The sequence below is a fragment of the Pinus tabuliformis genome, chromosome 8 (assembly GCF_031772625.1).
Source record: "Pinus tabuliformis cultivar Carrire ecotype Pingquan chromosome 8, CPIR1, whole genome shotgun sequence".
Classification (NCBI taxonomy): Eukaryota; Viridiplantae; Streptophyta; class Pinopsida; order Pinales; family Pinaceae; genus Pinus; species Pinus tabuliformis.
The window spans coordinates 760994910-761022665 of NC_142294.1; the positions used below are offsets into that span (position 1 = coordinate 760994910).

General features: G+C 36.8%; 1 protein-coding gene across 6 annotated transcripts in view; it reads left to right on the plus strand.

Moving 5' to 3' along the window:
• LOC149237824 (uncharacterized) overlaps positions 1–27756 on the plus strand; it is a 479771-nt gene that overhangs the window by 111848 nt on the left and 340167 nt on the right. The window contains exon 1 of one of the 6 annotated variants that reach the window (XM_089372815.1): positions 15205–16302. The exons of 2 other annotated variants lie outside the window; for them this stretch is intronic. In XM_089372815.1, coding sequence (XP_089228941.1) covers positions 16210–16302 — 93 coding nt within the window. In that variant the 5' untranslated portion in view covers positions 15205–16209. Of the gene's footprint in view, positions 1–15204; positions 16303–27756 lie in introns of those variants that run through there. 3 more of the 6 variants (XM_089372810.1, XM_089372816.1, XM_089372811.1) reach the window with 3 other exon arrangements.

Consider the following 27756-nt stretch of genomic DNA (forward strand, 5'->3'; position numbering starts at 1 on the left):
CCTACAGAGCCTACATCTGAAAGCTGTGTTTTCATAGTCTAATGCCTGTAACCAATTTTGCTGTTTGTAGATCAGCCTTATGTTGTCCGGCAGCCCTTTGCTTAGATCCACTTCCACACAAATGCGTGCGAAGGTGTAGATCCTTTCATCAATCCTTTCCAGATCTGTTTTAATATATTTCCCTATGCTGTTCCCAATACCTTCCAGGACTTGTTCGCTCCAGAAGTGAAGGGGAAGGTTGTATAGGCGTACCCAAACCGGTACTATGGATACAGTCATTTTGTTAGGGTTGAAATCTGGAAACCATGGGGTCATAAACAGCCCTGCTGTTCCCCAGAACCACGGCCCAGCGCTGATGACTGTATCTCTGGCTTCCTTGGATGTGAATCTTACTATAAAAAACCCCTTGGAGCATAGATGTATGTCACATTCCATGGTCCAATTGGTGAAGATCCAATGGAATAGATCCATTGGTTTAGGCCAAAAACTGTTAAAACGACATATTAGGGCCTGCGTTTCATAGGACTTTACGAAGTCATCCAGCCCTGTAGAGTCAAAGTTCAGAGCTGGGGTTTGCCCCAATTGATCTACAATGTATGGCTTGGGTTTATTTCCGCCGTGGTCTGGCGAGGGCCCTGAGTCTCTGTTGCCTTGTAGAATGTTTTTATAGGATAAGCCTCCCTTGGGTTGGTGCTGGGGCGCTGTTTTCCCCTTGCCTCCCCCTGAAGAGCTTGGCTGTCCCTGAGGCAGAGCCCCTCCTCTCAGCCTCAGGTTTAAAACAATGATTGTTCCTGGGCTGATCTCATAGCTTTTCATTGTTCTACAGTCCTGGAGAGACCACCTGCCACTGACCAAATGTTGAATCTGAACTGGGTATCCCATCTCTGTCCATATCTGCTGTTTCAGCTGCAAGATGGTGCCTCCTGCATGAACCCACACTAATCGGGTTTTCCCCTCAGGGGATTTAATAAATATCTGAAAACGAGTTGGTCTTACCTGCTCTGAATCTTCCAGATCTGGCCTCGTTTTGGGTCTTCTTTCTTTGTGCATGTCTAGATCTACAAACCCTCTGCTCGATCTTTGCTTGGAGCTACCGATCTGCTGCCTGGGGTCTCGAATGTTGGCTGGATCCGGTAGATCTGGGCCGGATCTGCAAAGTTTTGGCCATTTCATTGTAAGAGGGAGCAGATCTGCAGCATGCAGACCCCCCCTGCCATTGCTCTGTGCATTCTGGGATCGACACGTCCTGGTCTCTAGGTTCAATACGGCTTGATGGCGCCTTTGTTCAAAGTCGTGGTTGAGCACCACGCTTCTCATCACCCCGAAAACCTCCTTGTTTAACCATGCACGGAGGTGGACTACCACGGAGCGCCTCACTGCTTGATCCCGTTGTAATTCTTGCCGGAAGGAGCGTTCGCACAGATCAAAACCCTCGGCATCTTCAGCTAACAATTTGATCGGAATATAAGAGGAAAAACCTAAATCATAGATCTGACCGGCTTTTTTGAGCAGATCTCTAATTTCGTAGGTCCTGGGCATTCCCTGCCGTTTCCAAATCAAAAAATCATAAACCCTTGAGGCAGAGAACTCCACAGATGCGTTGCCGTAGTGATCTGGACGGGTTTGGGGCCCTTGACTGCGCCATTCCACGGAGAGGACAGCGTGAATAATCACCGAAACTCCAGACCCTGAGTCACCTTCAACCTTTGCAGCAATCCCGGCTGCGACCACCATCAGCTCTCTGCAATAGCTAACCCTTGCACTCGCCATCGCTCCGCTCTCCCCCAATATTGTATTTTTCTTGTGATATTAAGCAGTAGAAATAGTAAGACTTGATAGGATGGTTCTCAATCATAAGTTTTGTTATTAGATACTATATGAGTTTTCTTTGGAATGTGTTATTAGAACAATTTTCTTTATCTCTTTCATTTTTAATAAAAAACAGTTTGGAAACTTTTACAAATTACTATTTTGAATTTAATGAGATGGATAGTTTAAAAATTAAATTTTATTTTGATATTTATTTTTAGTGTTTTTAATTTTATTTAAGAAATTTTATACAACCTTATAATGTTTATATTATAATTTTGTGTATTTATTTGTAGATATTATTTCCATTTTCAAAAATATATAAAGGGAATTCTTTGGCTTTGAGGAATGGCTATTATGTTTAAAGTATATTAATTATAAATATTATTATAAAAGATGATATAGGTTTTAATCTAGATACATATGTTATGTGAAATTAATTATAAATATTATTATAAAAGAGGATATACGTTTTAATTGAGATACATATGTTATGTGAAATGGTATAGTTTAATTTAATAATTAGTTAATTATTAAGATTTTAAATTATAAATGAAAAAAGTGTGTGTATGTGTGTGTGGATATAGATATGTTTTTTTGGGGATGTGTTATGTGAGCCCGTGTTTTTATATTTTTATGTTTATTTTTAATAAAAAATATTTTGGAAATTTTTACCTTATAATTTTATAAGATGGTTTTTATAAATTAAATTTTATTTTGATTTTAAAAGATCTGGTGTAATTTTATAATATTTATGTTATGGTTTTGTCTATTTATTTGTGGATTTTTTTCAAAAAAAATGTAAAGAGAATTTATGGGCTTTGGGGAATGACTCAAATCATTATATAAAAAATTTAAAGGTTATATTTGGTCTCCAATGATAATATGGATACCCTTAAGAGGATTTTCACATGAACAATGATGAGGACTTCACTATTAAATGGGAATGCAAACAAGGGAATTGTACTCAAAATTAAGCTTCAATGGCTCATGGGCCATCAAAAAGGTTTCGAACTAGCATGTAGATAGTTTAAAGGGAATATTCAACTTCCGAGTAGAATATGGTTGCTACTACAATGTGTTGGATGGTAGGGATGGGTCTCAAGGCCCTAGTTGAAGCTTTAAGGGACCAAAGCCCATGAACAAGGTTGAAAACAACAAAAAATATCCAGCATAAGAGATCATCAAGTTTAGAGTGAGATATTGCCACCATTCGAAGGTTTTGTACAATAAGTATGGGCTTTGTGGCCTTAACCACGGTTGGGGAAGAAATCCAAGGAATTAGGCCCTAAATTAAAATCCATGAGCTAATGGACCATGGTTAAGGCCTCAAACCACAACGTGGACCCTTAAAATGGAACTCACTAACACAAGTGGGATATAGGTATGATTAGTAGTTTTTGTACAGTAGGGCCTTGACCATAGTCCAGATAGAAAAATAAAGGTCTTTCACCATAAATAAGTCTCTAGGACTCATTGGCCATGAGCATAACCTCAAACCACAAAAAAAAATCATTTATAAGGTGATCTTTAGCCTCCAATTGAAGTATAAGCACTATTATGAGGTTGTGGATGCCATGGATGGGTTTTAAGGCATTAGCCATGGTCATGGGAGGAAAATAAAGCACGTGGGCCATGAAAGCTTTAGGGTTCAAAGGATAAAAATAATGTCCTAAACCATATAACATGTCCTATGTAAGGGATCATTATCCATCAAGTGAGAAACACATATCATTACAATGTTCTATGCCTTAGGGATGTGTCTTGAGATCTTAACCATGATTTAAGAAAAAATCTAGGGGATTTGACCCTAAATGAATATTCTTGGGATAAAGGACCAAGATTAAGACCTTGAACTACATGACAACACTTATAAAGGAGATGTTTGCATATGAGTGAGACAAGGGTGCCATTATGAGTTTTTGCATAGTAACAATGGGTCTCAGGTTCTTGACCATGATTAATGATCTAGGTAGATATTGGTGACCACCCACCTATTCCACTCACTCACAACATAATTTTCCTATTTTGGCATTTTTAGGTCCCGAACTTTGAGAGCCGGTTTGAGGCCCTAAATGACATTTTTTGGGGAAACGGGAAAACGTAAGACATTGACTATTTTTGCAATCGAAATTCATTCTCCTTGGATAGACCTTTCTAGCATGTTATCATCTGTGCCAAACAATGATCGTATGCCAAAATTACAACCCCATGAAGTTGACATTCTAACTTACCCCATGAGGGTCCATAAGCCTTTAGCACTTCATCACCTAGGGTTAGGGTTTTGGATGTTTAGGGTTTTTCATTTTTTCTTCATGATAAAAAGGCCTTTCAGCCTCATTGTAATACAGTTCAGGAGGGCACATAGCCTTCACATCACTTCTCAAAGATAATTTATCACCATTCAAGCTAGTTTTCTTTCATTTTACATCTAAATGGTTTTAGCATTTTTATTTATTAAATGAAGCTAAATTTCATTGTATCTTTATGTTTGATTTAAATATGTATTTCACTTCATTCCCTTCTTAAATTCAAATCAACTAAGGGAGGAAAATAAGGTTCTTAACCCCTAAATAAATCTCCAAATTCTTAAGGAACATGAAGACGTCCTCAACCCACCACAAAACTCCTTTAGAGAGGACCTTTGTCATTGAGTGGGATATGGGTACCATTACGAGGTTTCCCGCATAAGGGATGGCTTTAAGGCATTAACCATGGTCAAGTGAGAAAAGCAAAGACTTTGGGCCCAAAGTGAAGCTTTTAGGACCCCAATCCTTAAAATTATGCCTAAGATAACCACATAGACCTAGATCTTTGACCTTTTTTTGGGATATGGACACTATTAAGAGATTTTTGTACTAAGCATGGGTCTTGGGGCCTTGGACATTGTCAACAAAGGAAAACAAATGTTGTGGAATCTAAATTAATCTTTTATGGCTCATAATCCATCGACACCTTGAAACGCCACACAACCCCTCTAAATGGAACCTTTGGTGTCCAAATGGCATATGGGTTTCATTAGAAATATTTTAACATGAGGGATGGGTCTTGAGTCTTGACCATAGTCATGGGAGAAAATAAAAATTCACAGGTTGTAAAGGAAGATTTTAAGGCTTGTGAGACATGAATCAATCCTTAAATCACTATGCATGCCCCTTAGAAGGGATATTTGGCTTCCCATTGTGATATGGTGCAATTAGAAGGTTTCATGTAACAAGGATGGGCCTTGGGGTCTTGAACATGGTAAGGGTAGTAAATAAAGGATCTTGAGTCCTATATAAACATTTTGATTTGGATTGTGAAGATTGCCTCAAATCACAACACATTCCTTCTAAAAGGGATCCTTAAGCTCTGAGTGGGATATGGGTGAGAATAATAATTTTCTTTTATACTAGCAATCGATATTTTAGGATCTTGATGTTGGTCAAGTGAGGGTAAAAAAGGCCATATGACCTAAACAATGCTTCTAAGGCTCATGGAGCAAAAAGAGGTCTTCAACCATGACATATACCCTTTAGAGGGGATCTTTAGCCTCCAAGAGGGATACAAGCACCATTAGGAGATTTTGCTCACTAAGGATAGGTCTCGTGACCTTGACCATGGCCATTGGTAACCATTACAAGGATTTCCACACTAGATGGTTCTTAAAACATTTCCCATGATCCAAGCATAAAAACCAATGCCTTACTCAATAAAAGTCTCTTTCATGGTTCATGGACTATGAATAGGGTCCAAAACCACAATGCACGCCCTATAAATAGAATATTTAGCCGATATGTACAATATGGATTCCATTATAAGGATGGAATCTAGGGACCGGTATTAGGGCCTTGACCATGGTCCAAAGACAAACACTAGTGTCTTAGGACCTAAAACATACTTTTAGTGCTCATGGAAAATGTTTAGAGCTCTTGTAAAAGAAAACTTTAACACATGAGCCTAATATGGTCACGATTGATGGACTAGGAATGGGTCTTAGGTCCATAAAAAATGAATGGTCATCCTACAAATGTCATATGTGCATCATTTCATGGTTTTACATACTAAGAATGGCTATCATGGCCCCCGCAATCATGTTGAGAGTGAAACAACGATTTGTTATTATTTAAATTGTAGAAACATCTAAATTTTATAACAAGAAATATTTAGATCACTAAGATATTTTTAATAGTCAAAGATCATGAAAAACAATGGTGGGGGCAAAAGGTTATGAAACAATTATCATCCCTAAAAGTTGAATTTGTAAAGGGGATGTATTAATTGATATTTTTAAATAACTTGTGCACGTTAAAAAACACATCTACATTATTGGGGTGGGCGCTTATGTTTCTAATGTACTTATATATTTTGTAACATGTGCAAGTTATATGAACATTTATTCTTTTTTCCGGAAGATGTTTTCTACTCACCAACTTGTTTGCTAACTTGATTGTTTCAAATTTAGCTTTGACATTATGACCTTAGTGGTTTTAGTTACAACCATATAAAAAATTATATATATATAACAAAAAGAAAAAAGAAAAACATTTATTTTTCCACATCCCTTTCATTATCTCATTTTTTATGTAATTTTGAAATAGATTACACATCTATTGCTAATGAATATATATATATATATATATATATATATATATAATTTATTTTCTAATTTCAGTTATTTATGTATCTTAATTTTAAAATATAAATATATGTCATGGGCAATATATGAACTCAAATGGGGTGGATACAAATTATTTTTGTCCGCCACCAAGTTATACCCAAGTGACAACTTAATACTCTATTTGCTTGCAACATCAAATATTTTTTAAAATAATAATCAAATCTTATTAAAACCTAAATTATATGTAATTTTAAATGTCGAGGGCAATTTTTAATTTCTATATATTTTAATTTTTTTCCAAGAAAAAAAATCACAGTTTTTTTCCAGTGTAGATTGAAAATCACATTCTTCACATGCTCAAAGCACAATACAAAATAGTACAAATGTATTACATTGACAAGAGTATAAGTGCGAACTACACGAACAAGATTAAAATCACTTAATCAATGTACATGTCATTTATTTCCATTCAAGAATTTCCTTTTTCTCATTTTCTTTTTTTTAACTTCTTGCCACCCAACTGTAGGAGTAACAATAAATAACCATGAATCAAAAGGTGAGAGATCACAATTCCTAAAAGGAACCAATTCCTTATCTTAATTGGAGGAATTAGTGTCATTATGCATTTTCATTCCACCTAAAGTGACTTCAACTACCATGATTGCCTTCTAATTGGTATTCTTTTATTTCACGCTCATCTCACATTAATACATAAGAAGATTAGTAGAAAAGGATTTAACTATCTCAAAAATATATTCAACCATTGGTATCTATATAATACATGGATGTAACCACTTCTTGAATTAGATATGTTTCCATAATGATAAGTCATCAATAAATAAAAATGACTTTATCAAGGATAAAGATGAAAATGCATAAAAAGGAGATCTAGGACAATGATTTTCTTGGGATTCATATGCTAACACTTACTATAGGTTAACATGATGGATTTTCATAAATGTACAAAATAGTTCTAATGCATGGGTGTATACAATTAAATGTGGTGGGATAATCAAACATGGGATAACATAATTCATGGACAAATCACTCATGTTCGTAATTAAGCACATTCACAAGCAACACGCACAACATGTACATATTTCCATCATTGAGAATAGAATTCATGCTTAAATATATAAAAGTAGATAACATTTATCTTTCCATGGAAGATAGTCTAAGACAATTGGATGTATTGACAAATCTACACTTGAACATAGGCATCTATTGCAGATGTCATTCTATACCGAACTATGAGACTACTAGGGTGAAAGAGCTAAACTACAAACTTAGAGGTCACTCAACCCAACCCAACTCAACCTATTTTTTCTCATGGATCAACCAATCTTCTCACCATGAATAATTGAGGAAAATCATCCAACCATCAATTAGTGATGGTTGTATCACTCCCTCCCACCCCCTTGTTTTGTCTCGGATTGTAGGAGGTGTTACTTATTTAATTAATGTGACCTCCAAGGTCTATTATGAAGATGGGGTTAGAACTCTTAATTTCAACTTCTTCAAAACTCAAAAAAAAATTCACCGTCACATTTAGCTCATCGAGAGCTTTGGTGGCATAAAGATTGGCACAATTAGAGCTCCAGATCAAAAGTTACACTCATTTAGAGTTCGACCTATCAAAATAGGCCATGTCAACATGTTGACCACGTGGTGCCCATGTGGCCTCTACACAGTCCTAACCGGTCAACTTGGTGGGTCCTGCTGTCAGGCCTAGGTCATATCACTATGGCCATCACCACACACAGTGTTTAGTATTAAATAAGGATTGGTAGCAGTGCACAGTGAGCAGTAATGTGGCATCATGGTTCCAGGAGGGAACTTTTTCCATGTCGATCATGAGCCTTGGTCAACATGCTCACACCCGTTGTATCTGGTAATGACTTTGACGGCAAGGGGTGAGTGGTGGGCGGTAAAGCAGGATCTGCCCTAAATGTTATGCCTGGTCCCACTCGTACGCCTCTCACCCATTCAACAACATTTGGCTGAGTGTATTGGCCCTTCCAATCCTTAGAATTAACCACTACCACTTATGGTCGATGGATGGTTCCACTAAGGCACAATTCCAGTAGCACGTGCTTGGTTTTGTCCCGCCATCATTCATTTGACCCTAAAATCGATCGCCCATCAATGCTAATAGCATACCATACACTACAAAAACTAGTGATTTTGGAGTAATGTATGAGAAAGGGGAGGACGACTACCTCACCCATGCCCAACTACTCATAGTCTTAATGCAAGTCTGCCTCTAGGAGTCATGGTCCAAGGCATGAGGTTTGAACCCTAAATTTAAAGAGGGTAACCAAAACGGGAGTATCTGGAACTAAGTATTCATTTACGTACTTCCAGGGTTCATTAACGCAACCACTAACATAGATCTATACATTATTCATGAACGTTGTGATAAATAGCACATCACAAGCAAGCATCAAGCCACATTCTATTCATGGACGTATCAACGATCTTCACAGCTTAGACATTCATTCATATCCATAAGACATGAGATATTTCATCATTCTTACTTAAAAAAATTTATCACAATCCATAAGTCAATATTCATGAGAAATGTACACTTATATGTGTGTTTAAGGACAACTAGCAGCTGAAGGAGGGACTTCCACTCTCCACCTAACCATAAGCTAACTACATTGTAATCGTTATTGTATCTAACCGCCCCTAAGCTAGATCCTAAGTCTGAGAGGATGCATATGGGACATTCACACCCAAGGATTAATCACGTAACCAGGAGAAGGATTCCACTATCCAGGTGGTTTCACAACCCCATGGAAAGCACCACATTGACTCACTTGCTCTCTAATTAGAACACAAGGCTTCACCCAAGATCAAATTAGTTCTCTCCCAGTTATAGGAGATGGAATTCTTTTGGTGGTTTAATAGTTGCCACTCATGGCAAGCATTGTAGGGATCCACAACCAATCGTCTAAGTGGTTTCACAACCCCAAGGAAAGCACCAAAATGACCTAGATTTCCATATTCCAATGGTTTATCAGTGAAGAAACAAGCACCAGTTGGTTTCACAACCCTAAGGAAGGCACCACAATGACCTATCTCTCCACTAAAATCCTGGTTGATCAATAAGTCTTAAACACATCATCCAGTGGCCTTAACACAATCACAAGGAACACTTCCCTAATCCAGAGAGCACAGGTTCAATTTGTGCCCATATTTTCTCCTTATGGTATCCACTCTAGTAGCTTCCTCTCCATTGTATTCACCCGTAACTCCCTTGTTCCTTAGATTTTGGTGCTCTTCATGCTCTTTGCGCAACAACTTTTGTGCCAATCGCTTTTCTTTCTCCACAATTTCCAAAACAGTGAAGAATGAAGTTTGATACTCCCTGCCATGGCCTTTTGGTTTGCAACCTATTTCTCTCTCTCCATGATTTACAAGGAGGTGTGATGGTATGGCATCACCCTCCACTCAGGTTGCCGACTCCACCAATTCAATGTTCATCAGTGCAAGCCAATCCGTGGTCAAGTAGTCAATTATGAAAATTATGGGTGGTTAGTATGTCTTACTCTTAGCACACCATAGGAAAACCAACCTGTGTGCAATAAGCACACAATAACCCTCCAGGGACACAAGTACTCAACAATCCTCCCCTTAAAGATTTGGTTTTGTATGTCCCTCCAATCAGGTTGACTAATTAAAATTCACATTTAATTTATTTGATGTTTACACATAATGTGTCAGTCATTCCTCCATATTGGTGTTACATAATCACAATTTTAACATTACAACAATAGGGGTAATGTGATGGGTGTTACAAACCCCATCCCCTTAAAGGAACACTATCTTCGATGTTTTATAAAAAGAATAGGGATAAAATATGGGCGTTATAGCTATTACATTTGTGATATCTTCCATGTTCTGACTTGCGACTTCGAGCAATCTCATTCATATCTCACGATCTAATTACCTATAGACCACCTGTCATTTCTTCTTGCTTGTTTGTTATTCATCAAGGCTTCCACAGGGAACAAAATCAACACATTGCTTCTTGGGGCACACCCAATGCATTTGTGATCCCAATGAGTATGCATATGACTCCTTGAAAACCAATTTACTCAAGTTTCCTCTTCCTTGCAATCACACACCTCCCAAGTTTAGGCATCCCTGTCTCTGCCTCCCCAGTCCCTCGGGTGATCCATTCATTGGCAAGGCTTCCTCACACAAGAAGGTCTTGATGGAGTTTCACAACAAAGGCATCCCTCTAGCTCGCTCTAATACATAACACATTTGTCACTACATATATCATGGTGATCAATGCATATCCTAGGGTTCCACTATCACCACATTGGTCTATTCCCTGAGGTCTTAAACTCCACTACACTTCTATTGCACCACTCTGATATTACCATGATGAAATTGCTATAATATTGTTGGTGATCAATACCATATATCTATGTTGGGTAGTTCAACAACTCACTTATATGATAAGCATATGATTCTTATGAGCTTAATCATAAAAGTTTTAAATCAAATTAAACCACAATTTCAATATAAAATTCCTGAAGTTGATACTCATCTCTATGGTTACTCTTTTCTTCCTTTGGCTCCATAAGTAATAAGTCTAGCTCGTTTTCTTTACTGATCAATCCTTCCTCATGCTCACATCCTGGTGAGTGTCTTTACCAAACAAGATTCCTCATGCTCACATCCCAGTGAGTGTCTTTACCGAACAAGCTTCGTCTTTACTGAATAAGCTCCCTTATGTTCACATCCCAATGAGCATGGGGCACATTTCTTTTCCCATTAGCTACTCAACTCACCTTTACAGGCCCAAGCAACCCAAATTCTAAGAAATCTACCTATCCAAAGGTTTCCCTGGATGGCCCCCCATCAGCTACTCACCCTTCCAGGCCCAGGAAACCCCCATTCCAGCACTCTACTTGCAATCTGATTTTTCAATCAGCCAAACAACTATTTATACTCATACATACATTCTTTTCATTTAAAAGATTCATAACATCCTGAATTTATCTCAGAATTATTTCACGTATAACAATTCCATCAATGCATATGATTTCAATTAGATTGAAATGAAACTATTGTAGCATCATATGTGTGCATCAAATTCATTCTAAGCAATTCATAATACAATTAACTTTTATTTCAACAATGCAACGAATCTGAAATAGAAATGAATATCTTGAATTCATGAGTGATTTATCTCTCTATTTTTGTTTTGCACGCATTACTAAGTCATTGCCATCTTTTGTACAAAAGGCTACCTACCTCAACCATACCTCTTCTTGGGCATCCATACAATACATGCATTAATTTTAAAACAACAGATATCAAATTCAGTTGAAAGGAATTCTTACCCAATTCCATTCCTTTACATTTTTACCTTGCCTTACTGCTTGCTTCACTTACTTGATTACCATTACCAACAATTCCAGTTGAAGCCTTTTGAAGGAGTCTAGTTGGCTTGTAGCATATTTGTTGTTGTAATATTTGGCAATTCTTGAAATGATCTAATCCTCACATATTAATCGCAACTTTATTAGTTCAAATATTTCATAAAGGCATTTTTATTATGTATCCAATTCAAGTATGTCTTCATCCATGCTCCCAAACCTATGCATATTCATTTGAAAAGCATGTGTCATACATGCACATGTTCCATGCTATTCATATGCTATTATTTTTAGAGTCAACTTTCAACCTCTATTATTTTCAAATATTCATTTACATGACTAGGCTCATAAACTCAAGCATATCATATACATACTACCAGTGGTAGTTAACAACAAGATATCATTCTTGCATACTTCGCCCAATGGATATTCCACGTGACATAGAATCCATTAAATAACTTCGCTATGTTACTCAAAACATAGCAAGTAGTATATCATTTATATAGTAATAATATTTTAAAAATTAAATCACTTATCTTCTTACTATGATGGTTCTCAACAAATGACCTTTCGAATGAAGTGGCATCATTATGCCCTTTTCTTATTTTTCCCATCATTCACATATTCATAATATGTATGTATGTATGTATGTATATTCCATAGAAAAAAACCTTTATATTTCATTTATAGTCAAAATAAAATACATTTTGCAGATGCTTAGAGCATTTTGATTTTAAGTAGGAAGGTGTAGGTTTTTCTCTAGTTTCAAGGAAAATCTCTCTCTACCATTTTCCTTTGGTTTGGCACACTAGAAAGTTTGTGGGTCTCATTACTTTCCCAAATCTCTTCTAGCTCGGGTTCCTCTTTGGTCTCATTGGGCTTGAGTTACCCTAGCGTTGCCACCCTATGTTCCTCTAGTTCTTCCACACTTTGTTCCTCTACTTCTGCAACCCTCTATCTATACGCCTCAGTGTCAGTCTCATTTGGCTTTGGTTCCTCTAGTTCTTCCACTCTCTATGTTGTGATGTCGAGAATTACTAGGTCAATGGGTCAATGGGGGCAAAGGGGAACTCATCACCCTTCAAGTTCAAGAGCTCAATACATGGAAGAAAGCTCAACAACTAACTATGTGCATAGTACTTCGGAAATTAGAAGAGAAATTCAAAATGTAGAAAGAGAAGAAAGGATAGAAAGAAGATTCATATTCGTTGTTGAAGTAGAAAGAGAAGTGGGCAGTTGGGTTACAGATAATGGAAATACCAAATATGGACTGACTACGTACATTCAAGCCATCGATTTATACTGGAAACTCAAAACAATAATGGGAAAAGTGCTAATTGAATGCTTAGAAACTCAATAGAAGACTTTTCTTTGCATTGACAAAGTGTATGTGTAGATGAGGAAGCTAAATGAAAAGGTAGGTTGGGAAGATAGCAAACCTAGAGTTCTCTATTTTTGAATAGGACATTGAAATTCCATACACCATTTAGGTTGACTTACCATACAAATAAATGCTCTCTCTAAAAAAATTTGCTCTACATATTAGTAGTAACAAGGTTGTAATCATTGGAGAAGGTTGCATTCATTGGAGATGTAGACCATCGATTTCTACATAGATTTCTAGACTTATTCATATTTTTTTGGTTTTATTATCATGATTAAGCACTTTATATTGACTAGAGCTATACTACTATGCTATTAGTATGGTTTACCCACTAACAAAAAGATTTTTGTATATTTTGATTAAAAATTAATATAATATCTCTGTTAAAAATTAAAATAAAATTATGATGTATATATTTGAGAAAACTCTAAACTAATTATAAAAAAATAGTCGTTATGTGTTAAACATGATATTTATAAAAATTAAATTTGAATGAAAATATAACACTTATTCATTCCAACCATCTAAAATATTAAAATCATTTAAAATAATGAGCCTAGATCCATCTAACACCATATCTATCATGTGCCGAGAGGGATCAAATCCCTCGAGGTGTAAACATATTTTTTTAGTGCAAAGCTTGAGGAAAGGTTTGCACCTCAAGGGATCTGGTGTTAAATAGATCTAGACTGGTTTCATAGGGATCAAATCTAAATGTAGATAGTCAAGCAAAAAAAACAAAATTAAAGAGGAGAATGATATAGTCATGTCAAACAAAGAAAACATAATGTAAATTTCAAAGTATGAAGTTTATCTCAAACATATACATAATAATGATAATTTAAAAATGTTTCGTTGTTGCCCTCAACTCGAACCAGCCTAGATCCATCTAACTTTGGATCTATCATGCGCCAAGAGGGATCAAATCCCTCAAGGTGCAAACATTTCCTCAAATTCTACACTCCAAAAAGAAGGTTTGCACCTCGAGGGATTTGATCCCTCTACACATGATAGATCTGGAGTTAGATCCATCTAATTCCCCATGGACAATTTGATCCATCTAACTCTGGATCAAATCCACCCTGGATCCATTAGTAATAGTTAGGCAAATCCAAATTCTAACTTCTGGATCAAATCCACCCTAGATCCATTAGTAATAGTTAGGCAAATCCAAATTCTAACTTCTGATCAAACCCAGCCTATATCCATAAAATTAGTTACCTCAGTTTGTTAAGATGATAAAGTCTATTAATAACTTGAATGATGAAATAAAAAAATTGAAAATGTTATTAATCAAGCAATATTCAAAAATATATACGCGTGAAAATAAAAATGATTCACCAATACTAATAATAACGCAATATTCAATAAATATATATACTCTACTTATTCCAAACACTAAAAAGAAACATTCGAGAAATCACAGACAGTTACAGCGGTATGTTAACATCGGTTCTATGCATTGCCTTTTTAGTAAAGTGATTGTTAAAAGATTGGATCAACTCATCATTAATTTGAATAATAAAAAGTTTAAATTACAAAATACAAAAAGGCGAGTGATCCCATAAACTATTTTCTTGCTTATTTACATAAAGCTTTAATGATTTATTATTATAATAACATTCGCAGGAGAAGACAACGAAAATTAAAAATCTCGGCGACTGCTAAATCAAAGCGGAATCGCTAAATTTAAAAATCTTCATGACGCTAATCCTCGTCAATTCTTTATACCGTAATGTTACTGTCCGCATGAGAGCGGACGGTAAATAAGCATCCACTTCCTTTTCAACCCTCGTAGACAGATGGCCCCTTAGACTTTATAGGATAAGGGATTCAAAATAGTGATCATTTATTAATGGATTGAGATTCGACAGAGCATTTTCCAGCGGCAACAATAGTGATTGCCGAAAATGCAAGGTGTCGTGTTTGCCATAGATCAGCTGCCTATCGTGGGCCCAGGTCAGGTAACAGGTGACCAGTAGGTAATACGTTGTTGAGTAAAAATCGGCTTTTTCTGGTCCAGCGAATCAGCGACACTGATAAAACTGTCTTGCAACCAAGCAAGCCGATAAATAAGATATCGGGGACAACAAACGCTCTGCAACTCCGCTTCCATCGCTCTCCAATTGAACCGGCCCTGTGATCGGCATAAAATGTGCCAATATTTTATGTGATTGATTGATCAACGACTTCGATATGGCTAAATGCACTCTTCTACGCTTATTTCCTAAGAAAATTAAAGTCTTTGCATCTTTCGCCGTTGAGCAAATCGTATTTGCTAGGGGACAGGATTCAGCGGAAGCCACGAAGATTATCAAAATTGTCAGTATACGCTGAGTTTCTACACTAAGACATATATTTAGCACGCTTTAAAGAATGATTTCCTGTGCCTGCGTGGAGTCCATCGAGGCCTGGTCTTAAGGAGTTCCTTGCCTCCCGTTGGAGAACTACGGTCTCAGCACTTGAAATTAGGCGAAGCTTTAGTATTTAGGGATGCAGTAGGGTTATGACAGAATAATGAGGTCTTTGCAGAATTTTTTCAGATACTAGATAAATAAACAGAAAATTCGATCAGAAGTTTGATATTGATGCCGGAATTAAGAAAATCTGTGCACATAAATGAGTGTTTTTCAGCAAAATTAAAGAATTCGTTACTTTGCGGTCAAACTTGTAAGTGCATGTCGGAAAGATCATCTGGTCCGGAAGAAACGCTCGGGCATTCAATTGCCTCAGACAAGTTTGTTAAAAGCAAGCCGTATAGACATTCTTTCGTGTATATGATAAACTTCAACGGTGTTATTTCATTAAATTTAAGTGAATTGCAGAAATTGAGTTTATTTAATTGTCGGATCCAAGGAAATAGACTTGAAGCAAAGAGAAATTGGAGAAGATCCAAATGTGAAATCCAGAGAGGGTAAATCTGATCAAAATTCGGGAAGATCCAAATGTGAAAAGCCAGAGGGGGTAAATCTGATCATTTTTCGGCTGTCTGAAAAGAGCAGTGCAGAGCATATAAAATGTACACGAGAAACAAGCTAGATTTATCCGGTGGAAGCGCTGGCCGGACTTTCGATCTCAGGGCAATTGCTGAAGGTTCAAATGGACAACTGGTTAGTACACTAAACCTGTTAAGAATTAAGATTGCTTGAAATCACAATTTTTTCTGTCATTTGTGATTACTTTGTAGGATTTAGCAAGTTATTTGACAGGGTGACGATTTGCCTCTGTTGATTTATTGTTCCGATTGCTTGAATTAAGAACATTGCAAGGCATTTTAGAGCTCCAATTTTTGGTTTTGTCAATTTTAGGGGCCGAATTGCTTAAATTGCTCTATTTCTTGCTATAGTCTGACCGCCTTGTTTGCATACTACTTTCATTTTCTCTCAAATCCGATGTGCAATAACTCCTTATATCAGCTTACAGTTACGTCTGAGTAATATGCCAGATTGTTAAGGTAAATGCAATTTTGCCAATTTAGGTCAGAGCAACTCGACTTATTGTAGGTGTGTTGAAGTAATTAATGAGTTAATCTAAAACAGAGGAGTAATGTCAGATGATTGTCCGAGTTACTAAAATTTAACCACAGCAAAATGGATGAAACTGAGGAAGCAAATCATCTATATGTAGTCAAACTTCCCTCGTTTTATCTGTCACAGAGTTAACTCAGTTCATTTTCACGCTCTAAATTACTGTTTGCAGAAGATAGGGTCACAGAACTTTTTAGTGGAGGTCTTCTCTTTCTAGAATTTTGCGTTTTAGCAACACGGTAGAGGTTATCTGTCAGAGTTAACTCAGTTCATTTTCATGCTCTAAATTACTGTTTGCAGCAGATAGGGTCACAGAACTTTTAGTGGAGGTCTTCTCTTTCTAGAATTTTGCATTTTAGCAAGACGGTAGAGGCTCTGGTTGGGAGTTTCCGTAGCTATGGCTATTGAAGTAAATCATTTTTCAATCCTTTTACCTTTTTGCTGATCCTACCATATCAATCAACACATGAATTTTAACTGGTTTAGGAAGGTCACATAGATTACTTTATAATAATCATCAATAAAACTTTTCTAAATCCCGACTTCACTGTCAACTACAGAATTGTAAATAAGGTTCCTACTGTGCACTAGTCCCGCATCTTTTAATGGGATATTAAATCAATAATTCGATGCCAGTTTCCGCCGGTGAGAACGACTATAGATAAGATGGGGCAGTTGTTGGTGGGAACGCTCTTATCGTAAGACTTCATCAGTTTAGAAATCCAATCGAATCAGTTCACTCGATCAATGCCTCTCCCGGAAGGCTGGGGCTATATTGTTGTAGGCATTCTTGCCACCAAGTGGGTGGTTCGTTGTCTGGAGGGGTATTCTCCGTTGGCGAGTTCTGTTGAGACACAAATCGTTTACAACTTAGCATATTGGCAGGATTCAGGGGTCTTTTTGGTTAGATGACGTATTATGTTAATCAGACCCATTTTCCGCTCAGTCGATTAAAATAAATAAATTTTAGGATTTTGGACAGAAATCCATAACAGATTTAACGGATGTGAGGCTGAGATGAAGTTTTTCGGTTTTTTTCGGTTTTTTTTTTGGTTCACAGTTAAAGCTTTTAAAGAGTTTTTAAAAGTGTTAAATTTATATAGTAAAAAAAAAACATCTCCAAAACAATCACACTAAAAATAACTCAAAAATCAAATCAGATAAAAATTTATAAGCTGTTATAAGCTGTCAAAATACTTTCAAATTCGTAATTTATTTATAAACACCGTGTGCTGTCAAAATACTTTAAAATTCCCAAAATTACGAGAAAACAATTTATTTTGAATTTAAGTGGATGCGACTATTCACGAAGAGGCTCTTAGAATGATGCAATTGGTTAATGCTCATGATTTTGGATTCCTACATATCTATGTTAGCCTAAACCTTAATCTCTTTTGTTTTAAGGCGAACTTTTAGTTTGAACGAAATATTTATAGATTTGGTTAATTGCCGTATATTTGAAGAGGTTGAGGTGAAGGAATTGCTAAAATGGTTAAAAGTGGTCGGAATTGGGGTAAAAATATTCAAAAAATCTTGTAGAGACAGTTTTTTAATCGTGTTTTTGATGGTGAAAATGGATTCAGCACCATTAAAAACGTCTAAAACACTTCAAATTTTAAAGTTTAAAAACTATAACTTAAATTTACAAAAATCTTTGCCAATTTTTTTTAAATAAAACAACTTTCTAAACACCTCCTCCCCTCGTTAGACGTATACTTAAAGACTTCGTTAATAGAGGTCTTCCGCATCCTCCCTCCCATATCGAACTAAGTGACTACTATATTATATAGAAAATTGAGAGCTTGATTGTTTGGCCAAATACTTTCTGTATTTGCCATTATTTTATTTACATGTATTAATTTATAGAAAATTGAGCGTTTGATTGTTTGCCCGAATACTTTTTGTATTTGTTATTATTTTTTTTTTTCAAAAGGTGGAAATCTGTATTTGTTATTATATATATACGAAGAGGATAAATTTAAGTTTAAGTTGTGGTATATATTTATGTATTTTTATTTTAAATAACAAAAATTCAAATTTTAATTTAAAATTTCTTTCTTATTTTTTTATTAAAATTGTAAAATTTATTTCTTTTATAAATTAAATTAAAATAAAACATGGATATATATAATACCAATAGTTTTTTTAGTAAAAATATATAACCAATAGTTACAAATGGGAAAAAAGTTATTTCTTTTCTAAATTAGATGAGTATATATATATATATATATATATATATATATATATATATAAAACCAGTGGTTACAATGATGATGGAAATAGACCGAAATCAATTATTCACAGATATATCAAATTTGTTTGATAATAACCCACCATAAACCACATTAAATCCCTTCCAGGGGTATTGGTTCTGCGCTTAATTAATTATGCTTCATAAATTATTGCAAATATATTTCTTTTCAGAAATCACGGTGGTCAAACCTTTGATAATACTCTTTTTTTTTCAGAGAAAAAAGCTGAATAGATTATATTGAGATCATATAATTGTCTGAAATACATATGAGAAGAAAAACTTTTGAAAAAGATCAAAATAGACGTGCATGGTCGTGCATGGGGGGAGAGATCCCCGAAGAATGAAGATCTGAATGTCTGCAGGATGCGAGGATGGTGATCCATGAAAGCATCATAGGATGGCGATAAGCAGATGTGCCAGCCAAAGCATGTAAGGTGCCGAAAAAAACATCCTGCAAGAATACTGGATGCAGGGCATAAAGACAAAAGAAAAGAGCATATAACAAATAACTCCTGTACATATAACAAAAATGTGCCGCCGTGATAGGGGCAAAGAACAGAAGCGTTAGTCAGGAGGCAGAGAGCCGACGATCAGGGTGATGATGGAGTCCAACGGCAGGTTGCAGTCCTGAAAGATGCTGCGGCATCTCCACTTCCAGATGTGCCAACAAGAAAGGGTAAAAGAGCCGAGCCAGGTGGGGCGTTGTGTGGACCACCAGAAGAAAGCATCCGTAACAGAGGAAAACATGCGAAGAGGAAAACCATAAATTGAGGAAAGCTCGGACCAGATCGCCGCGGAGGCAGCACATTGAAAGAACATATGGATGTTCGTTTCCACTTCAGCAAGGCAGAGTTGGCATCTACCAGGCCCGTGCCACCCTTTGTTCTGGAGAACTTCCCAGGAAAGGTTCCTGTTGTAGAAGAGGAGCCAGGTGAAAAGGATAGATTTGAGTGGGCAGGGGGCTTTCCAAATTTGTTTTTTAAGTGGTGATTTTTTTTTATTTTCTGATTAGAATTGGGTATTTAAAAAAATAAAATGAAATTGATTACAATTTGATATTAAAATAAAATAAAATTAATAATATTTTAAATTAGTTTTTTAATAGTGGAAATAAATTCATCGTCCTTAATTAGAGCACTTAAAATTCTAAACAAAAATTTGACAACTGTAATCTAAATAGCTAATCATCCGTGAATCTCTCACACGCGCGTGTCTCCTCGTGATTACTTTACTTTTAATGAACACTTTTGGAGTATCTTACGGGCCTCATGCGTCGGCTTGTGAAATTACTGTCGGAGAAACATACTTTGACATTTTGTATTTGCTTCTATAACTATATAGAATTATTTTCCTTATTATTTTTATATTGGCTATCAGCGTTCTTATGATATATACTATAAGTTTTTTATATTATTTTATATTGATTATGATCACTTTTATGAGATGTACTGTAAATTTAAATAATGTTAGATTAGTTATGGACACTCTCATAAGATATACTATAGTTATAAAAAAATTTAAATTATTTATATTGATTTTTTTAATTGATTATGAGTATTTTATGAGAGATAATATAGGTTTTTTTTGGAATGTGTTATGTGAATTGGATTTTTTTTTAATAACATAATAATAAATTGATTAATGGTAGATTTTGAATTTTTTAGGCTTATAAAATATCTAGTCTTTTACAATATTGCAATTTTGAATCTATCAATTTAATAACATATAAAGTGTGATTGCTTACATTTTCATCCTATCTACATTTCCATTCCAAATTGTATTCAATGTTTTTTTTTTTAAAAGCTCCCTTTTCATCTTTGCAAATTAAATTATCTGAAATTGTTTAGATCAATATATGGGCCTCCAACCTCATTATCTTCCAAATTACCACACATGTCCCAAAGCTTATCAAATAAGCATTCAAATGATTCCACATGCAGTATAGAATTATGCATGTGTTAACAATGGACATGTGCTTTAGAATTACACACTCTCTAATAATGCATGTGCTTTCCATCCCGTATGAGTTAATTTGGTGTTGCTTGAGAGGTTGTCAGAAAAATTATTGTCCTCCCCAATCAGGTTGAAATCATACTTTTTGACATGTTGCCCTTACTGATCATATTGTTGATGAGCTATATATGGTCTATTGATGAGTTGTTGACTTGGTCTTGTGCCTTGAAGAATCTAGAGTTTACCCTTGCTCTAGATGGATATTGGTGGTTGCCCACCTCTTCCACTGACTCAGTGATTCTCTCTCTCTCTCTCTTCTTTACTATTTCTTTTATAGTTTTTCGAATCTAAAAATTATAGGGTTGTTTTGAGGTCTTAAACAATGTTTTTGGCCATTTGAGGAGCCAAGGGTGTGATCTTTAGATAGATCTTTCCAATGAATCATTGTGTGCCCAAAACAAAGTTTGTATGCAAAAGTTGTGTCCTCATAAATTTGATGTACCAACTAACCACCTCCAAGCCCGCAAACCTTTTGGTGCTTCATCTTCTAAGGTTAGGGGTTTTGGGCCACTAGGGTTCATTTTCCATGTTAAAAGGTCATTATTTCAACCTCTTTTAATAGTTTTTTGCAAATGTGTGTAGATGCCATATCTCTCTCTTCAAAGACAACTAAAACCATTCTAGCAAATTTGTGTTCTATGGTATTCTATCATTTTATTTATTAATGAAAGTTGGGTTTTCACTATATTACTATTATTTGCTATATTTCATTGAGTGTGTGTTTCATTTCCTTTCTTACCTTTCATTTTGTTCCTTGGACAACCGAAATCAGTGGTATTAGAGCAATTTGCTCCTTGTTGTCTCTAGGTGCATGTCCTCAACAAAGTTAAGGTATATAGAATTAGGTTTCGAGTTAATTTCACTTAGGAACAATTTCTCTCGCTAGCCCAAGAGGCCTCCCATGGAAAAAGAAATTAGAGACCACAAAGCATGAGATCTTACCAAGTTGTTGCTCAAGGAAGTACTCACACGACAGAGGAATGAGATGATGGTAAACTTTGTCCAGATCTTGCGACCACTGCCAACAACAGTTGAGGCACCTTCAACAAGCAACGATTTCAAAGGTGTGACACACTTCAATGTACAAGTTAACTTTGATATCCCATTATTTGAAGGCCAAATAAATTCATATGCTTTGGGGAAATAGTTAAATATGTTAAAGGGCTATTAATTTGTCTCAAAAAATTTCAACAATGAAAATATCACCTTTCCACTCTTAAAATCCCTTCACTATGTCAAAGATTGGTGGGAAGCTTACTAGGATAGACACGGCGAAAATGAGTATGCGATAATCAAGGTAGGACCCACTTAGGCCGCTTTTGTTGATTCCCTCAAGGAGGAATTATACCTCGTAGTTAACTATGATGACGAATACATGAAATGGACAACCCTGTGATAGGCGAGAGACTAGACAATGCCAAAGTACACCAATATTTTCGATACCTTGCACTCAAAGTCCAATATTAGAGATTATGAGCATCACTTGATTCTGAAGTATTGTAGTGGCCTACACAGGTACATCCAAACAAATATGGATTTCTTGGGCTTCTCCTTGCTAGGAGTTTCTTGTCGCTATGCTATAAAAATTGAGCAAAAATTGAAGTAGAGAGCCTAGAAATCTAATGCAATAGAAGCTTGTCGAAGAAGGACACTAAAAAGTGGTGTGATTTCCATAAAATCCCATAACACAACATTGATGAATATCACTAAAACAATCATCATTCATTGAGTTTAAAGAAAAATAAGCAGATTCTAACTTGGGTTTTGATTCATAACAAGAAAAAGAAAGTGGATATAATTAGTATATAATTAAGTGCTACAACCATGACTATAAAGATCCAACCAGAAGATTCAAAGGAGCCTAAGGAGGGGGAGTGCCTCTTCCTGATCCAGGTCAATATTTGTGGCCACCTGCCTATTCCACCTAGACCTCTAGTCAGTTTCATATGTTTCCTTGATTATAACAACATTTACTATTTTTAGCAGTTTTTCAAGTCTTGGACTTCTGGAGTTGTTTTGACCTCCTAAACGATGCTTTTCTGAGGTCCATTACAGACCCATAGCCATAGGAAGAGGCCAGTGGCAAATCCTGTAGTACTTAGAGCGATCTTTCCAACGAGGTATCGTACACGCCAAACGAAGATCATATGACCAAGTTATGGCCTCGGGAAGTTGGCTGCCCAATTAACCCCAATAGGGCCCACAAACTTGGTGTTCCATCTCCTGGGGTTAGGTTTTTGGTTGTTTAGGGTTTTCCCTTGTTGTTAAATAATAAAAAGACTCTTGAGCCTCATTGTAACATAGTTCAGAGGCATTTATCCACCACATCTCTTCTCAGAGATAAGTTACCATTGCCCGAGGTAGTTTATTTCCATCCTACTTGTAAGCATCTTTCAGTTCTTTGATATTAATGAAATGAAGGTTTATTTTTGTTTCATCTCTGTGTTTATGTTTATATATGTATTATGTTGCATTCCTACATAAGTCTAGATCAGTCGTATCAGAGTTTTCTGCTCTTTCTTTGTTTTTCTTTGCATGTCCTTGACGAGGTCAGGGTATAAGTAGTTAGGGTTCGAACTGGTTGAACCTTTATGAAACCAAATGCGCAAACACCAACGGCCTCCCATGGTAGAAGAAAAGAAAGACGAGGGAGTAGGAGATCCTTTCAAAATATTGCTCGAGGAAGCCCTTGAGCGATGGAGGAACATGATGATGGATAACTTTGCCCAGATGGTGGCTACCCACAGGCCACACATCTTCATCCAGCAACCAATCTAAAGGTGCCACTCCCTTTAAGGTACAAGTCAACTTTGACATTCCCATATTTGAAGACCATATAGATGCAGATGTCGTAGATAGATGGTTAAATCTGTTGAAAGGATATTTTTTAGTTTGTGACTTTTCCAATCAGGAAAATATTACTTTTGCACTCCTCAAAGTCGCACCCAATGTCAAGGACTGATGGGAAACTTACTGTGAACATAAGGACGAGAGGGAATCCTCATTGTTTTTAGTCGGACCCACTTGGAAGTCTTTCCAAAATGCCATCAAGGAACAATATTACCATGTCATAAGCTATGAAGATAAAGACATAAAGTGGACCACACTGTGGTAGGGAAGGGACCAAGACGTGCCGGAGTTCACAAATATTTTTCATACCGTTCGCACAAAGTTAACTATCAAGGATTCTGAGTGCAATTTGGTACTCAAGTACTGCGACTGTCTACACAAGTACATCCAAGACAAGATGGACTTCCTGGACATCTCCTCGCTTGGTGTTGCCTATCGATATGCTATCAAGATCGAGCAAAAATTTAAACAAAATAAGTGAGACTTTGGATCTACGAATCCGAAGCAAGGGAAATGCGCCCCCAGACTGCACAACAAAAGGCAAAGTCAAAGCGGGGCAACCTAGGACAACCCTTCGAAGCCACAAGCAAATAACAACACTATGAAGATAAAGGGAAATGGTGTGAGTTCCATAAGAGCCCCACTCACAACACAAGTGAGTGTCGAGCCATGTAGTCATTGGTGGCCGAGCTTAAGGCTTTTGAATCTAAGTCAGAACTGGACAAGGGGAATCACAAAGAGAATCAGATTATTGATGTGGAGCCTAGTGCCACCGTTTCCACCACCAAGATCCAAAAGATTGAGCTCGTAAATCCAGAGGAGGGGGAGCGGCTCTTCCACTCATAGATGTGGGTGAAGGGTTCTCCGCTGCAATTCATTGTGAACAACAAAAGCCAAAAGAACCTCATTTAAGCAGAGGTTGTGAAGCGGTTGGGCCTCCCGACCACACCACACTTGCAGTCGTACACCATCAGGTGGCTTTAGCAAGGACGACATCTCCGTGTCAGCCAACAGTGTCACCTTCCCTATAACATCAAGCCCTTCACATATGAGGTACTATGTGATGTTGCTCCTCTTGAAGTTTGTGATGTATTATTAGGTTAACCATACTTGTGTAAGCGTCATGTTGTGTATGAGTCTATGCCTCACATTGTTATTATTTCTTTGGGAAAATAAGTTATACAAGATACCAGAGGCATCACCGCCTACTGCCATCTCTTTGATCTCTGCAAATCAATGCAATAAGATCATTTCCCAGACCGGGGAATTTTTCTTCCTTATGATTCACCCTCATGGCAAGAATAAGACTGTGGCCACATCCATAGCCCCCATACATGGATCCTCCGCACGACAACAACAGATGGACAAGGTCAGGGAGGAGTACAGGGACATCTTCACCTCACCCATGGGTCTCCCTGCACTGTTAGGTCAAGCACTCCATCAATATGACCCCAAGCGCACCACCACCCAACAGCCTGATCTACCAACGCTCTGTTATGGAGAACGATGAAATTAAGAGGCAGATTCAGGAGTTGTTGCAGAAATGGCACATCATGCCAAGTTCATCACCATGGGGGAGCTTGATCGTGTTGGTACAGAAAAAAGACGGCACTTAGAGACTCTGTATTGACTACACGGGGGCTTCACTCAATGAATGTCTAACATATCATGTGCATTCGTGGCATATTAAACAATACCCTCAATTTGGCTACATATTGGAAAATACCTCTAAAAATCACATTATTTAACACCCTACCAATATGAGCCCAATACACCTTCCCAATTTAGAAAACCTCTACTTTCACTAACAATTGTAGGTGTCCATTTTTTCGTTAACATTTTTTGCACCCCTTTATATTTTTTCATTAACTTTGAGTTCTATATTTTATGCCTGCCAATATAAAAACCCTTTACCCCCTATATATCCCCTAGTATATTATGTATTTTTTCCCTCAATATATATCCCCCAATATGAACCCATGTGGTATGGTATTGCTTTCCCAGTGAAGCCCCTGTGATTGACTACAGATTGATGATCTTCTGGACTAGCTCAAGGGGGCCAAATATTTCAGCAAGATTGATTTGAAGTTTGGTTATCACCAGGTGCTAATCAAACCCTCCGATGTGTGGAAGATTGCCTTCAAATCCAAGGATCACCTTTTAGAATGGATGGTCATACCTTTTGGGTTGACAAATTCCTCCGCAACCTTCATGAGTCTGATGGACAACATCTTGTGGCCCTTCACTAACTCGTTTGTGGTAGTGTATTTGGACGACATCCTGATCTTCATCTAGAGTTGGGAAGAGCACCTACACCATATTTGACAGGTCCTCCAAACCCTGTGACAACACAAATTGTGTGCCAATTTGGAGAAATGCACTTTTGGTATGACCTAGGTTCAATATTTGGGGTACATCATTGATGAGCGGGTTGTGCATGTGGACCTAGCCAAGATACAAGTTATTCAAGATTGGCCATCTCTAACCAATCTAATAGAGCTAGCAGCTTTCTGGGTCTTGCCAATTTCTACTGCAGGTTCGTTTTGGGTTTCTCTCATATCACTTGGCCTTTGAGTCAAGTCACCAAGGGCAGAGAAAAAACAAATTTCTTCTGGTTTGAATCCCAACATAAGGCATTTTTTGAGTTGAAGCATAGTCTCTGCTTTGCACCAGCACTCACATTACCAGACCTGCAACAACCATTTGAGATTGAGATAGATGTCTTCGACTATGCTATTGGGGCAGTTCTTACTCAGTAAGGACAGCTGGTGGCATATCACAGTAAGACACTTTCAGACACAGTCTAAAAGTATCCCACCTATGGCAAATATGTATTCCATTATGCAACCCTGCCCGCAATGGAAGCATTACATTATAGGGAAGGAAACGTTCATCCACACTGACCATCGACCCCTATAGTTCATACAGACACAAGGAAATTTGATAAACAATCGCCATCAAGAATGGTCCACACATCTGCAACAATTCCATTTGAACATCAAGTACAAGAAGGGAAACACCAATAATGTTGCAGACCACCTCAACCGACCACCGGTCATGGCGTTAACCACTGTGCTTGACTCTTATGTAGACGATACTTCAGGGTGGCCACATCTTTATAAGAGCGATCCATAATTCAGCGACACATACCAGATGCTCCTAGAAAGCAAGCAAGTTCCTAATTTTCACCTCTAGGGTGCATTGTTATGTGACCTGGGAAACCTTTGTGTTCCTTTAAGCGAGCGTGCCAAGATGATTTGGGAGGCGCACTACAATTAGGTCATTGGGAATTTCAGAGTAGAGAAAATAGTCACAGTGTTGCAGAAGTATTTTTATTGGCCGAGCCATTGACAAGATGTTGGGAAGTAGAATAAAATACGCTTTTATGGTTCATGGATTATGCATGGGTCTAAAACCACCACACAAGCCCTATAAAGGAATATTTATTCCCTTAGTATAATATAGATGTCATTATAAGGCTCGGTACACTAAGTATTGGTGTCAAGGCTCTAACCATGATCGAAGGACAAAAATCCCAATGTCCTATGGTCTAAAATATACTTTTAGGGCTCATAGCACGCATAGAGGTTTTACAAAGAAAATCTTTAGCACATAGATCTCATATAAGCATTATTATAATATTTGTTAGACTAGGGATGACTGTGAAGTCCAAAAAGAATGTTTATCGAATGAATGTCATGTGTACATTATTTCAAGGTTTTGTGCATTAAGGGTGGTTATCAAGGCCCTCGAGATGGTTTCAAGAGTAAGAACAATATTTATAATTGTTAACTAATATATTTTGAAAAATAATATGATTTTATTCTTTAAAATAAAAATGATGTGGAAATGTCACAAATTTATAACTATATATATAATAATAATAATGTCAAAAGTTTATAACAAAATGTTCTCCTATT